Source organism: Loa loa (assembly GCF_000183805.2).
Source record: "Loa loa unplaced genomic scaffold supercont3.19, whole genome shotgun sequence".
Lineage (NCBI taxonomy): Eukaryota > Metazoa > Nematoda > Chromadorea > Rhabditida > Onchocercidae > Loa > Loa loa.
The window spans coordinates 75,944-89,025 of NW_018108199.1; the positions used below are offsets into that span (position 1 = coordinate 75,944).

Here is a 13,082-nt window from a genome sequence, read left to right on the forward strand (position 1 = left end):
TTTAGTTATATATATATATATATATATATATATATATATATATATATATATATCATGACCGATTTTTCCCATGTAAAATAAGTGGATCCGATGAAAAACAAACTTTTCTTTCCTTTCCTAGTAATTACGAAAGAATCGTGTTATAAAAATGAAGGAACACAATATGGCGAAAATTTTGTTAATTACAGTATGTCCAATTTCGTTTCTAAATGTTTGCGGATTTCCAAAAATGAAAGGAATGTGCATTAGTTCTTTTTATGCCTAAAAATTTTCTTACAAAAATAGTTTTTCTTTAGAAGAGGAAAATTGTTATGTAAAGAATTGAAAATGCCCCCTCTCTTTCCATAAACGAAAAATAAAAAAAAATAACACAGAAAACAAACAATCAGTACTCGAACAGCAGATCTCTGTTTGCTGTTCGAGTAATGAGCGTATGTCAAGATGTAAATTTCCATGTTGCTTTTTTAGTATTTTCTATATTTCTTAAAATCTTCGATGTATAATTTATCATTATTTTTTACCCACAAATTATACTGTTAATAATTGTATATTCAAGTGATTAATTCATTTCCAAAGACGACCTGCTTCTGCATTGAATTTATTTGATATCTATTTGTCCATTACTTTATTTAATCCTCAACATGTATCTTGATCTCATACTATTAGAGCGATAATCGAATGTAGAGGTTAGATAAACATGTTTTTTAATATGCAAATCTGATTCATGATGAGAAAGTGGTAAAACAGCAAAAAATTTCCGTTAACTTTTTCTTCCAGGAATGTATTTTTTAAATATTTAAGATCAAGCTGGGACGCAAACCAAAGATCATCAAGGAAGGTTTGATGACTTTTGTCTTAAATTGTATTTAAATTGAACTAATCATGAACTTTATGAATAAAACAAATTCCCTACCTTCCTTTCTTTTCCATTGGTAATTTTTAGCAACAGATTGAGAAAAATCAACATGTATCCGTCTATCATCAATCAGCACGTTATCCATTTTGAAGTAAGCATTCTCACAACTTTGAACCTGGCAATGCAAAAAATGAACAAGAAAAAAGAGCCAATTCATAAATTTTTAAAATTTTAAGTTTCCTAGTTCCATGTACCTTTCGCATTTAATTTTTGATCTATAATATAAAATCATATTTGAGTAACATCCAGAAATAAAATTGCCAATCTCCACTACATTCAATATCAGCGTTGTAAATATCAGTGTCTATTAAGTGCGCATCCACCTTCTCCGAAACAGAATGGCGGTAGAGGAAAATGAAAACTATTTGCTGGTAAAAAACTTGATTGCAGTAATGATATTGTGATGTTTTTCAGCTCAAATACTACTCGAAACTAAGCGACACTCAGCGGTTGTCAATGATACGAATAACTGAGCATTATTTGAAAGCTTGATCTTCTTGATTTTGACTTAATCCTACAAAAATCGTGCTGAACAACAACATCGATGTAAAGTTCCAAATCTCGGAAATCCGAACTGTATATTTTTCTCACCTCTTCAAATTCGACAAATGCATATTGCAATGAAGCACCCGTTTTCTTATCACGAATGATTTCACAACATGTTATTTTTCCAAATCGAGAAAAAATAATTTCGAGATCCTAAAAACAAAGAAAAAACGATTGAACACCGGAAATAATCGTAGAAGAATGTTCATATAGTCAGTACTTACCTCATCTGTGGTAACTGGATTCAACTTGCATACGAACAAAACATTATCAGGTGGTTTCTCTTCTGCATAATGCAAATCGCCCACCTAAATTAAAAAATTTAGCATTTGAAAAACATCTGAATTAAAAGACCGAAATTTACTAATCAACTTGGTAAAAAGATTGTTTTGAAACTTGAATATTAATAGCCATGTATGATCATTCCATGTAAGATTACCTGAGATGGTTCAAAAATCTCAGCAGCTAAAGCTGCTATATCTTTAATCTTCTCACTCAACCATTGGTCAAATATTCGGTGACTGATTGAGATATATCTATTCTTCAGCCAGATAAAATTTAATTGAACTACACGGAATGAAAACTTGTAAAACAACGGGCAAAAACCGACAACAGAAACATACCATTTCCAGAATTTGCGCCTGAGCAGCCATATCTTTGGTTTCAATTTCTTTCTGTATTTCTTCTTCTGTTTTACCTTCTTCCTCATTCAGTAACTGATCCAAAGTAATCTGAGAAACCTGTAATTCAGAATGTACATAGAATTATCAAAAATCCTTCATTTACTTAGTGTAACGCATCTTCTGGTATTTACACGATCTTATATAAGCGTGACTCCAATGCAACTTTTCAACAAACTTCCCAACAAACTTTTCAACTTTTCAACAAAACTTGTGATATCCATTTCTTAATTTGCCACTGCTTTCTTAGGCTACCAGTGGTTGTTTATAAAAATACAGTGAGCGAAAGATATGATGCATTTAAAATACTTAGTTCTTCAAAATTAAAAAAAATTGAAAGGAATAAGTAAAACAGAAAAATTTATTAGAAAAAAAACTAACATTTAAAAGGTCAATTGTCGGTGATGGTGATCTGCTTGGAAAGTGAAGTTGTTTAGGATCATCAAAAGGATCATCTAGTATAACAGTATGAGCTATGCTGCAACAAAATATTCTAGGAATTTGGGCAAATGTTAAAAAATTTAGGAGAAAAATATATAAGTAACAGTTTCTAACAGCAGAAAATAAAACACTCATGAAATTGATGGAAACCAAAAAAACAGGTCAACTCACCGTATATCTCGGAACGGTCTATTTTGCTCATCACAAATCTCTTGATTTAACTTTTCTAATGTATCTAGTCCTTCGGTTACTTGTCCAAAAATAGTATGCTTGTCATCCAAATAATCTAAATTGTCACCTAAAATGAGCAAATTATCCATCGACAGAATTAAATACCAAAATCGTAAACTCAACAGTTATTTATTACGGCTATGAAAACTGTTCTCCGGTATTAATAAAACTTGCAAACCTAAAGTGATGAAAAATTGACTGCCAAGCATGTTAGAACCATTATTTACCATTGATACGATACCAATTCTGGTATGGCGTAACTTAGGGACAAGTTCTGGTTCGAAATAGCGCGCTTGCTCACCATATAAACAACTGAAAATGAATGTTATGGGTTGCAGCAAAAATAAAAATTTAAAAAGATGGAGTAATACCGAAACATACGCAAATATCGATTCTCCACCATTGCCTGTAGCAGTTGGGTCTCCTGTTTGAACGATGTAGTTTTGCTATAAAGCACAAAAATAAGATAATCGAGCTAACTAAATTTTAAACAATGAATTTATAAAATATATCCTAAAAAGCAATTATTGATACCAAAATTGAAACCTTGCATGAAACCACCGAACTGCTCATAAACTGATCGACCACGCAATGATCAATAGAAATTAGAGTGAAAATTCGAAAAAAAAAGAAATAACAAAGATTGTGTGGAATATATTCGACTGGCAAAAAAAGGGAAAAAAAACAAGTGAGGAAAGAAGTTATACGCGTATGAAAATACCTCGATCGCATGAAACTGGCAAAAATTGTAATATTTCAGTTTACACAATTTCAGAAAATTTAGACAACCTGAAAAACGGACAAAATTGTATTTATAATAATTTTTTCGTAAAAAATGTATAATGTAACTGGTTTTCTTCGTGGTAATTCGCATACACGCATTCTTAACTAAATTAACTGAGCAAAAGTAACGACAGCATTTATTTGAACTGATGAATATCAAGAATAAGTTGCAGATTCATGCATAACCAGAAATACCAAATTTATTAGAGGCTATACAGGACCGAGAATTACAACAATGCCATCTATCTAAAATATCAGCTAATCGCATCGCTTTCCTGAACAACATGGGTAGCAATAATGTCCTACCAAAGATCATGATTCCTGCTATTTAATCAACCACTTCAATCCAATTGTTATGTTGCGATTTAAATTAGACTGGACTTTTCCATTTATCTTATAAAAACATTTCTAGGCTCTATTCACAGATTATATTTCAATCGAACGGACAAAACTTACATCTCGGGCGTTCTTTCACGAATAAATCGATGACAATATCACCAACCGTCGTCTCGACCAATACTGCCATATATTATGAAAGCATATAGAAAATTTAACACACAACCAGCAATTAACTGTTTGGAAATTAAGCTGAAATAAATACAAAATATTTCTCTCTCAATTATCAAGAAATAGCGGAATTTCTCTTAATTAGAATATATTAGAAAGTACAAAATAATTTCGGAACAATCAGGAGTCTAAAAACCACTAGTCATTCTTCTTCAATTCATATAATGTAATATTTCATAAAAATGGAAATTTGGATTTCTGTAAAATTGAGAATAACAATTTCAGTCGATATGCAAACGGAAAAGATGTTCAAGCATTTATAGCAATAATACCAATACTGCATAGAAAGCAGTTAATTGTTAGTCTAGAGCTTTCTTTAGAAGGAAGAAAAAACTTTATACAAATGAAAAACTCAACATGAGATTTACAAATTTCATGGAATAATCAAACAGTGTATTAAGAACAGCACTATAAAAAAAGCATTTCTTTCCTAAGTGCACTGATAATTTCTTCAGACCAATCTTCACGAATTTCATCCCATGTTATTTCCACATGCTTTGGATTATCCATTACTGATGCCAACGTGACCTCACCATTAAACATTTCTATACCATCCTTAAAAGAGCTTTTCTTGTGAATTCTCAAATAAAAATTTGACATTTCCAAGAAGATAAAAGTATACGAAAACCACTCACCTCTTTGACCTGTAAATTAGGGTCGTACACTTTTAATTTAGCAGCAAAACAATTCCAATTTATGTGATCAACTTCTATAGTTTCACTAAAGGCAATAGTATGCAAGGATGTGCCCAACTGCCGCGCTGCTGCTTCTGGTGTTATAACTTCCAGCTGATTAGTCTTGAAAACAAAATAAATTAAAATATGCATATAAAGCAAATGGAAACAACTAAGGATGTTTCATTTAAGAGCTAAAAAAAAACTTTCTAATTTTCAGTCGAATTTTGGGGAAAAAAAAACCTGTTTATCCATAGTCAAAAAAGCACGGAAAGGGCAAAAGCGCTTGCTCGGTGTCGGATCCAAACTAATACACCGATCTAATATTTGCACGGGAACATTCAGGCTCACATTTAAAGGACTTTCAATAGTAATTGTTTCACCGTTTGCCGGTTTGAATACCTTTAAGTTAAATTCCTGAAAAAGAAAAAAAACAGTGTTATAGAGGCATAAAGCCGGGTATCTAATAATATTAAAGTGATTTACTGATATTAAAATGACTTCTTGAAATCTAACCTTCTCCACCTTTTCTTTCAAGAATTCCATTTTCGCATCTTCACCATGCACAAACATAACATTTTTTGGTTGACAATCACGGATAAGCTAAAACAAATGACTTTGCCTGAGAAAATATAACATATACAGAAAACACAGTAAACAAGATACAGAAAATACAGAAGATATAGAAAAAATAACAAACGATTTCCTACTCGAATGCGAATGTGTCCAAGACTAACTGAAAGCTCTACACATTTGGAAAATGATACGATTCTATGGTTAATTTCGAAAAAAACTAACGGTTTACCTGCATTATGCCTTTCGCATCAGCATGCGCGCTGAATGACATATATTCTACTCCCAAATTAATTTCCCTCTGGAACAAGATGAAATTAACTATTGAAACAATAAATATTTAGGAAAGTCATGCAAAATTACAAATTTTCAACCAGTGAAATAAAAGTATAAACTAATATAAATCAATTGCCATTCTTCCAGCGATTTCAATTTTTTTCATTCCTGAAATCACTTTCGCTCCAACCGTATTAGCAACACAAAAGCCAGGCATGATGATTAAATTTTTCTCGTCCGAACACCATTTTGTGAAAACTCGCAAAGACTGTCCACCGTGCAACATACCTGTAATAAGGGATAGAAATTTCGATAAAATTCGAGGACAGTAATAAAAATTTGAGGAAATTTTCTGATAAAAGTATTACTAAACTTAGACTGCCATTGCCCAAACTCCATATCTCCTTTTGATCTTTTAATCGCCGTTTTTAGTTTTTTCTCATCAAATATACTAATTTTCACCCGTCAAGAAAACCGTCCTGATATTCTGACAACGAACAGATCAATACACACACATACCTGGCGTGCTGAAAAGTACCATTGGACCAGGACTGTCGGTATAAGATTGCTCGAAAGGCCTAATATGCTTGAAATCAAACATATTTCGTTCAACAAATGTCCTCTTGATCTTTTCATTTGTCCAACTGATGAATAATCGGTAGTACTGAAAGAGAGAGAGACAAAAATCTGAGCAAACAAATTCCATCTCCTTTTATCCAAAGCATTACTACGTCGAAATTCAATGGTGTATTACGACCGTTGGCACAAATAAAGTACTCCAAATTAAGTCCTGAACTTGATATGCTATTAGTGCAACAAATTATAATGAATTCTTGGCCAATGAAGCTCGTATTATAAAAAATACATACCTGGTTAGCTTTTTCTGCCAATCCTTGTGAGAAAAATATTGGATACTTCAGATTCATCCTTTCCCAGTATGATTCCAGCAAAATGCACAATTCTTGCGCACGTCCAAGAGCAAAAACCGGGATCAAAACCTTAAGCTTAGTCCGTTATACATATAGTTTGTATCAAAAATAAAGCAATAAAATTAAATTAATACCTCATCATTAACAACAAACACAGAAAAAACAAAAAAAAAGGACCTTCCCACCATTCGACACAGTGTCGTGAACTTTTTTTAAAAAATCTCGTTCGCGAGCACGTTTTGAATCTCTTATGGTCGTCGCATAAGTACTTTCCGATATTAATAAGTCAGGTTTGAGACCAGGTTCAACACGTGCAGCGCCTAGATGTCGATCCGGTGTTGTATTAAAATCTCCTACAAAAAGTGAACACAATCGTTTAATTTTGAAAACAACAGTTTCAAAAAAAAGAAAAAATATGATTAGTAACTACCGAAATAATGAGTGAAAAACGTCAAAATATGTGTTAAATGGTATTTTAGGCTGAATTAGTGTTACAAGTTTCTTTTCAATTACCCTATCCGAATTCATACCTGTGTACAAAACGCTTTCAGAGCCAACCATAATTTGAAACATCGCAGCACCAAGTACATGGCCCGCATAAAAAGCTCGTATTGATAATTCGTTATCGATATCGATTTTTTCATGAATATTTATTGCGATTACCTGCAAAAACAAAATTGAGCATTGTTCCAAAAAAGCTTTGAACGAAACTTGGAACTGAATTTAACCTTTTTCATGCAGTTTTTGATCATTTGTGAAGTGAAAAAATTCTTATCCCCCTTAAATTCAGTCTGAATTTTGCGATAATCCTCCTGAAATTACCACAAAATATGTTCTATATGTAAGGTAATAAATCAAATGAACAACTTAATAATTAAATCAGAACAATCGTCCAACACCCTCTCCTCTCTATTGTGACCAGTTGATCGGTGTTAAAATGATAGGGAAAGTTTTTGAAAAAGTTGGGTAGAATTTTGAAACTAGCAACCGAGAAACAGCATTAACTGCGAGACAAACAAACAACAACCAAGTTTTATGATAAAACTTTAGAAAAGAAAAAATCTGAACATTGACCAGTAACAACTATTACCAACAATACAGGTGCAATGGCTTTGGTTGGATACGTCATATAAATTGGCCCATCATATCCAATAACTTCGCTCATATGAGGAAGCGAACCACAGTGATCCAGATGAAAGTGAGTTATGATGACACAATCAAGGAATTCTGTTAAAGATCCACCACCACTAATAAAGCTAAAACAATATGTATATATGTGTATATCATTTAGAATCAAATATTTGATATTGTTTCAGTGCCGAATAAACTACCAAACAGACCAAATATCTGGTGTGTTCGAAAGATCTGCTCCGTTTAAAAATCAAAGTTAGTTGAGGTTCCAAAAGTCATGTTATAAAAAAAGAATAAAAGTCGACATGTGCAAAGTCTCTAAAATAAACTTAGTAAACTAACGAAAAATCAGGAAACCGTCGCTCATCGGAATAACCCATATGCATACCACAGTCAAGCATCACATTCTTGCCACCAATGGATACCAAAATACAGCTTCTACCAACGTCTCGCCCAGCACCAAGTGGAACTATCTTCAATGAATCTAGCCAGAACTTAGAACCTGTTACTGCGCCTAATCTGCGCTTCGAACATGTAAAAGAATTTTTTAACTAAGTTTTTAAGACTTTAAATCATCTTCAAACTGGTTTAGATTAGAAGAGATCAAATACTGACACAAACAGGTTCAAGAATGGACAAAATGATATAACATTTAGCCAGTAAGAGGAGACATATAGTCTCAAGAAGAGATAAATAATTTAGATGGAAAAGAACATTTAAAAAGTAAAATGGAAAGTGGATCAGCGGTGAGTTACTGCAGCTTACCTTAATTTCAGGCATTGCTATTATGCAGACATTAATTCCCCACGAACTGGAACATTCCCGTAATAGAGCATGATGAGGCAAGCTAGAACAATTCCTGTTAATAATTTTTCCGGTGATTATCAAGTTTATCACAATCGATTATTTTATTCACATTGTCATCCTCGATTTGTTTTAAATGAAATGCAACACAGAGCTACTCTTCAAATCATGTAAGATTCATGGATACGATGAGACGTCAACGATCGATAACGGAAGATAACCGGAATATACGGGGAACATTCATTGGCAAATGAATTCCCAACCATTGCTTCATTAATCAATGAATACATATTCAGTTGACTCTTATGGTTCGCATCGATTTCTGCCATCTCTTTAGCAACAGTACGCTTTTCACGCGTTCTCAATCACTGCTACTACTCTAAAGCATGACTATTCGGACATTTTTGCAATTCTTAATACCTTGCTATCTCATTCATTCTGTTACCTTCTGCATACTCTCGAACTTTCTAGTTACTTCCATAGTTTTCCTTCCGCTATGTCGACATGGCACCTTAACTCACTCTACACAAACATTTCCGAAAGCATTTCTTCGAGATAACCCGAGAGTAGTTAAATTCCAAACGGGACGATGCATTCCCATTGGATGCAACGGACTATGAGACAAAGATACAGGTGAGAAAGGTACAGAGCCAGATGTCTGTGGGCAATTGGGGGTACTCTCTGGGATGTTCATTCGTTAGATAGCATGATATGATGTCACTATCACTATGCCTCCATTCAAATCATTACCCTCTCAGGCCATTTCCATTTGGGCCACTTTTACAGTTAGGTTGTTATTATTCAGATGGTCATCACATAGAGGTTGCTTACCTTAGCAGAAGGTTTTCACTTCAGAAAATCTTCGTGATGTTGTTTATAAAGTTCTGAAGTAGGCGTTCATGGAACCACGTAGTTGACAAGGTTGATTAAGCATATCAGAAGCTGCGATGGTCGAGAAGAATGTAACGGTGTGAAACAAGTTTTTGCAGAAATTTCAGATCACCAGCGAATTTCTTGCAGTTCGATTTCTTGCACTAAAAACTTAATCCGATGCAGAACAAAACCTGGAGGAAATACAGTACTTTATTTGATATAAAACATATAAAAGTACGCATATGTACATCTTGAGAAAACAAAAATTTTCAAAGATAAATAAATGTAAAATGGAAAACTTTAAAGTAGGACGAACACTGTGGATAGAGCGGAAGAAACAATCGATATGCTATTTTTATGAACTCTGCACCATTATTGAAAGGACAGATCGGATTCAATTAGGAGTAGAGAATATAAAATGAGAATGAAACTTTCAATTTAAACTATATTCTTTATATAAGCGAACTTAAGAGAAAGGTAAAAGTCATGAAAATTAAGTCCTAGGCAAAATTTCCAAAACTGAATCTAATATTTTCCTATGGAGACACTTGAAGATTCATTTTTTTTTAGTTACATTTGATGAGCGGTGACGCTAAGATTGTGAAATGTACTAGGTGTGATACAACCGATCATCTTTCTACAGTTCGATAACGCAGGATTCAATCATGTCATCACAGAAACAATCTTTATCACTGGAAAGATTTTGCTGATTAATTTGACAAACTTCATGAATAGCGGCATTTAACCGATCAATCGAACGATGTGCAGGAAGTTTATAAATTACAGATTGATAGATGTAATTTTTGACATGACTTTTGTTTTTCAATTTTTGTTGCAATTATATGCAAATTTATGTATCAATTTATATATTATACGTGAATTTAAAGAATAGAAATTTCTAAAACTATTGAATAAATACAGATCTCTTTTTCCAGCTATCTGTTCAAATACTATTATTTCTAAAATAAAAGCATTTGAAATGGCAGGATTGCAGAAAATAAAATTAAAATATGACTAATTAAAATTCCGATTTGATGTACTTTCGGGTAATGGTAATAAGACTGAATAAGCTTACGTCCAACTTCCGCCAGATTTCAGATCACACCATGCTTTTGATTCATGGAACTCAGAGCGATATGTGTGCAATTGACATCATTTCGATCTAAAAATGTTTTGAAAACATATCAAGGAAGTAACTGTTACACTGAGAAAGTTTTATAGTGATGAAAAACCAATAAATTGTCTATGTTTAAACATTATGAACACCTGAATTTTGGATAAATAATCCATCTTTATTCTAAAATAAGGTGGTTGTAAGTTAAACTAAAGCTTTCTAGATGCTACCCAGTTACTTTCACAACAATCCATACCCCACCAGTTTTTCCATAGATAGCGCTACTACACTTTGCCTCACCTTGGGTATCGGTCAATAGTTGAACTGTTGCAGATAACGTGGATGACGGTTCTTCTAATGTGGATTTCTGAGCTAGTACAGCTATAACGTCTTCTGTAATGTCATAATCTATGAATGCCGTTGTCTCAGATACATTCAGCGATGGAGCAATATTCCAGGGTATTGTAGTGAAGTTAGATTCCTGTCTAGCTGTTGGTAGCGTAGTGCTATCATCAAGATTTTCTAAGCTTTCGAGATTCCTTTCTAAACGTTTTGAACTTTCGTGGACAGATACCAATTTCGATGGCTCGGTACCGTTCATTTCTTCAATAACTGATGTGATTTCACAACTGGTATTTACAACTGTTATTGTCATTGATAAATTGGTCAATTCAGTTTCTGTAAATTCTTCCGCATGTTCCGTAACCATAACCTGAAATTGGTGAAGGCACTTCTTAAATTCAACAAAAACATCAAAATTAATGTCGAGTTTACACGTAAGAAGTTTTGAGACGCTGAAACTTTCACTACCCATTTTTATGTCTATTTATATGTCATTTTGTCCGTCTAACTTACGTTTTTTTGCACCGGTACATTATCCGTAATCGTAAATTGAGAAATCCGACTAAAAGAACTGTTTTTTGTAGGAACCTGAAACTATTCCGTTTCTTGTTAGAAGTAGTAATAATGCGGGAATGGTACATGAAGAAAGATAAAAGCTTACGTCACTTGTGATCAATGGCAATGTTGAAATTAATGTAATATGAAGTATCACGAGTAGAGAGGAATACTGTATTTGATTCATCCTTTATGAAATATCGGAATCACTCCACTTGTAAGCAGCAACGATCTATAATAGCATAAAGGATTAACATTGTCAGACAAGAAGGATTGATTTGGGATAGGTAAGTATCGGATGAAAGTAGGAGAATGAACGCAATATTAAATGATACAATCGAAAAGTATTCGCGCAAACAGAAAGGTATCATAGTTATGATCCACTAAGTGAGATTAATTGGGCATGATATACATTAAAAAATTTTATTGCTTAATATGAATTTGAATTTGAGATTTGACTTACTTCTTGGAATAGACAGTTGCTAAGTAGAGATCATGAAGATGAGCATGAAGGATGTGAGTCTACGGCAAATATGATTAAATAATAATCGATCATCCGCTCTGATCGGATATCATTCTAACTCTTTGAATGTTAACAAAAAAGTTTGAGCAAAATAACTTCTGATTTTCTTTGAAATTTAAAGTCGAAAAATAATATTTTTAGAAATTTCAAAATTCAACATTTCTGCTTGTGTCTTCTAATTTTTCAAGAAATTGAATATTTAATGCAAATTAGTTGTTTGCTATTTTTTCGTTTTTTAATTTTTGTTATAATGAGGGTAAGATTTCAATTCTGATAGGCAATGACAATGCTGAAGTTTTTTGTACATATAGGTCTTATCAGTGTTTTATCAGTGTTAAGTGATAACGTTGACCATATGTATAAGCAAACGATATGAGCAAATGCTTTAATTTTGCTTAAACCAAAAAAAAATTTTCAAGAATCGTTCCATCAATGCAAAAAATGGTAGTAAATTGTTGTCGGTGCTGCACATTGTTCCGGTTCTTCCTGATTACCGGAATTATTTCCATCATTTTTTCGATTCTCTTATGGGCCATATTCTTTCCGTTACTCAATGCTATTTTAATTTCAGTAAGTTTGTTTCTCATCCAATAAACAAAAGAGAAAGCAGAAAAAAAAAAGGAAAGCTTTAACTAATAATAAAGTAACCAGTATATGATATCAAGTAATCTAGTGGATAGTATAAATTTAAGTAATATAGAGTAATCTAGTGGATAATATAAATAATCTAAGTAGTATAGAGTAATCTAGTAGATAATATAAAGTAATATAGAGTAATCTAATGGATAATATAATCTAAGTAATATAAAGTAATCTAGTGGATAATATAATCTAAGTAATATAGAGTAATCTAGTGGATAATATAAACTAATCTAAGTAGTATAGAGTAATCTAGTGGATAATATAATCTAAGTAATATAGAGTAATCTAGTGGATAATATAAACTAATCTAAGTAGTATAGAGTAATCTAGTGGATAATATAATCTAAGTAATATAGAGTAATCTAGTGGATAATATAATCTAAGTAGTATAATCTAGTGGATAATTTAATTGACTGAACGAAACGAAAGTGGCATTTTTAAACAGTTAATAAAAATGATGCAAGAGAAAGACTCGACGAAGT

At 32.6% G+C, this 13,082-nt stretch overlaps 3 protein-coding genes across 3 annotated transcripts in view; all 3 read right to left on the reverse strand.

The window, feature by feature from the left end:
- The window catches only part of LOAG_16786 (cyclophilin-6), a 7,208-nt gene extending 3,017 nt beyond the window's left edge, over positions 1 to 4,191 (reverse strand). The window contains exons 1-10 of the mRNA XM_020449444.1: positions 4,054 to 4,191; positions 3,536 to 3,603; positions 3,196 to 3,260; positions 2,993 to 3,126; positions 2,755 to 2,881; positions 2,524 to 2,620; positions 2,086 to 2,202; positions 1,687 to 1,770; positions 1,508 to 1,615; positions 914 to 1,031 (exon numbers count right to left, since the gene is read on the reverse strand). Of these exons, the coding sequence (XP_020307031.1) occupies positions 914 to 1,031; positions 1,508 to 1,615; positions 1,687 to 1,770; positions 2,086 to 2,202; positions 2,524 to 2,620; positions 2,755 to 2,881; positions 2,993 to 3,126; positions 3,196 to 3,260; positions 3,536 to 3,603; positions 4,054 to 4,123 (988 nt within the window). The 5' untranslated portion in view covers positions 4,124 to 4,191. The remainder of the gene's footprint in view (positions 1 to 913; positions 1,032 to 1,507; positions 1,616 to 1,686; positions 1,771 to 2,085; positions 2,203 to 2,523; positions 2,621 to 2,754; positions 2,882 to 2,992; positions 3,127 to 3,195; positions 3,261 to 3,535; positions 3,604 to 4,053) is intronic.
- A 280-nt stretch (positions 4,192 to 4,471) lies between these two features.
- On the reverse strand, positions 4,472 to 8,880 carry LOAG_08217 (RNA-metabolising metallo-beta-lactamase; the record flags this gene model as incomplete). The annotated part of the gene is made up of 15 exons (XM_003143749.2): positions 4,472 to 4,719; positions 4,800 to 4,961; positions 5,082 to 5,255; positions 5,355 to 5,441; positions 5,644 to 5,712; positions 5,824 to 5,975; positions 6,207 to 6,351; positions 6,557 to 6,685; positions 6,794 to 6,969; positions 7,147 to 7,279; positions 7,345 to 7,428; positions 7,707 to 7,872; positions 8,090 to 8,220; positions 8,513 to 8,594; positions 8,783 to 8,880. 15 exons carry the CDS (start codon positions 8,878 to 8,880, stop codon positions 4,573 to 4,575), a joined length of 1,935 nt encoding a protein of 644 aa, XP_003143797.1. The 3' UTR covers positions 4,472 to 4,572.
- Positions 8,881 to 10,764: 1,884 nt separating this feature from the next.
- LOAG_08218 (hypothetical protein) lies at positions 10,765 to 11,247 on the reverse strand (the record flags this gene model as incomplete). Its single annotated transcript, XM_003143750.2, has 1 exon — positions 10,765 to 11,247. One exon carries the CDS (start codon positions 11,245 to 11,247, stop codon positions 10,765 to 10,767), a length of 483 nt encoding a protein of 160 aa, XP_003143798.2.
- Between the last annotated feature and the right edge of the window lie 1,835 nt (positions 11,248 to 13,082).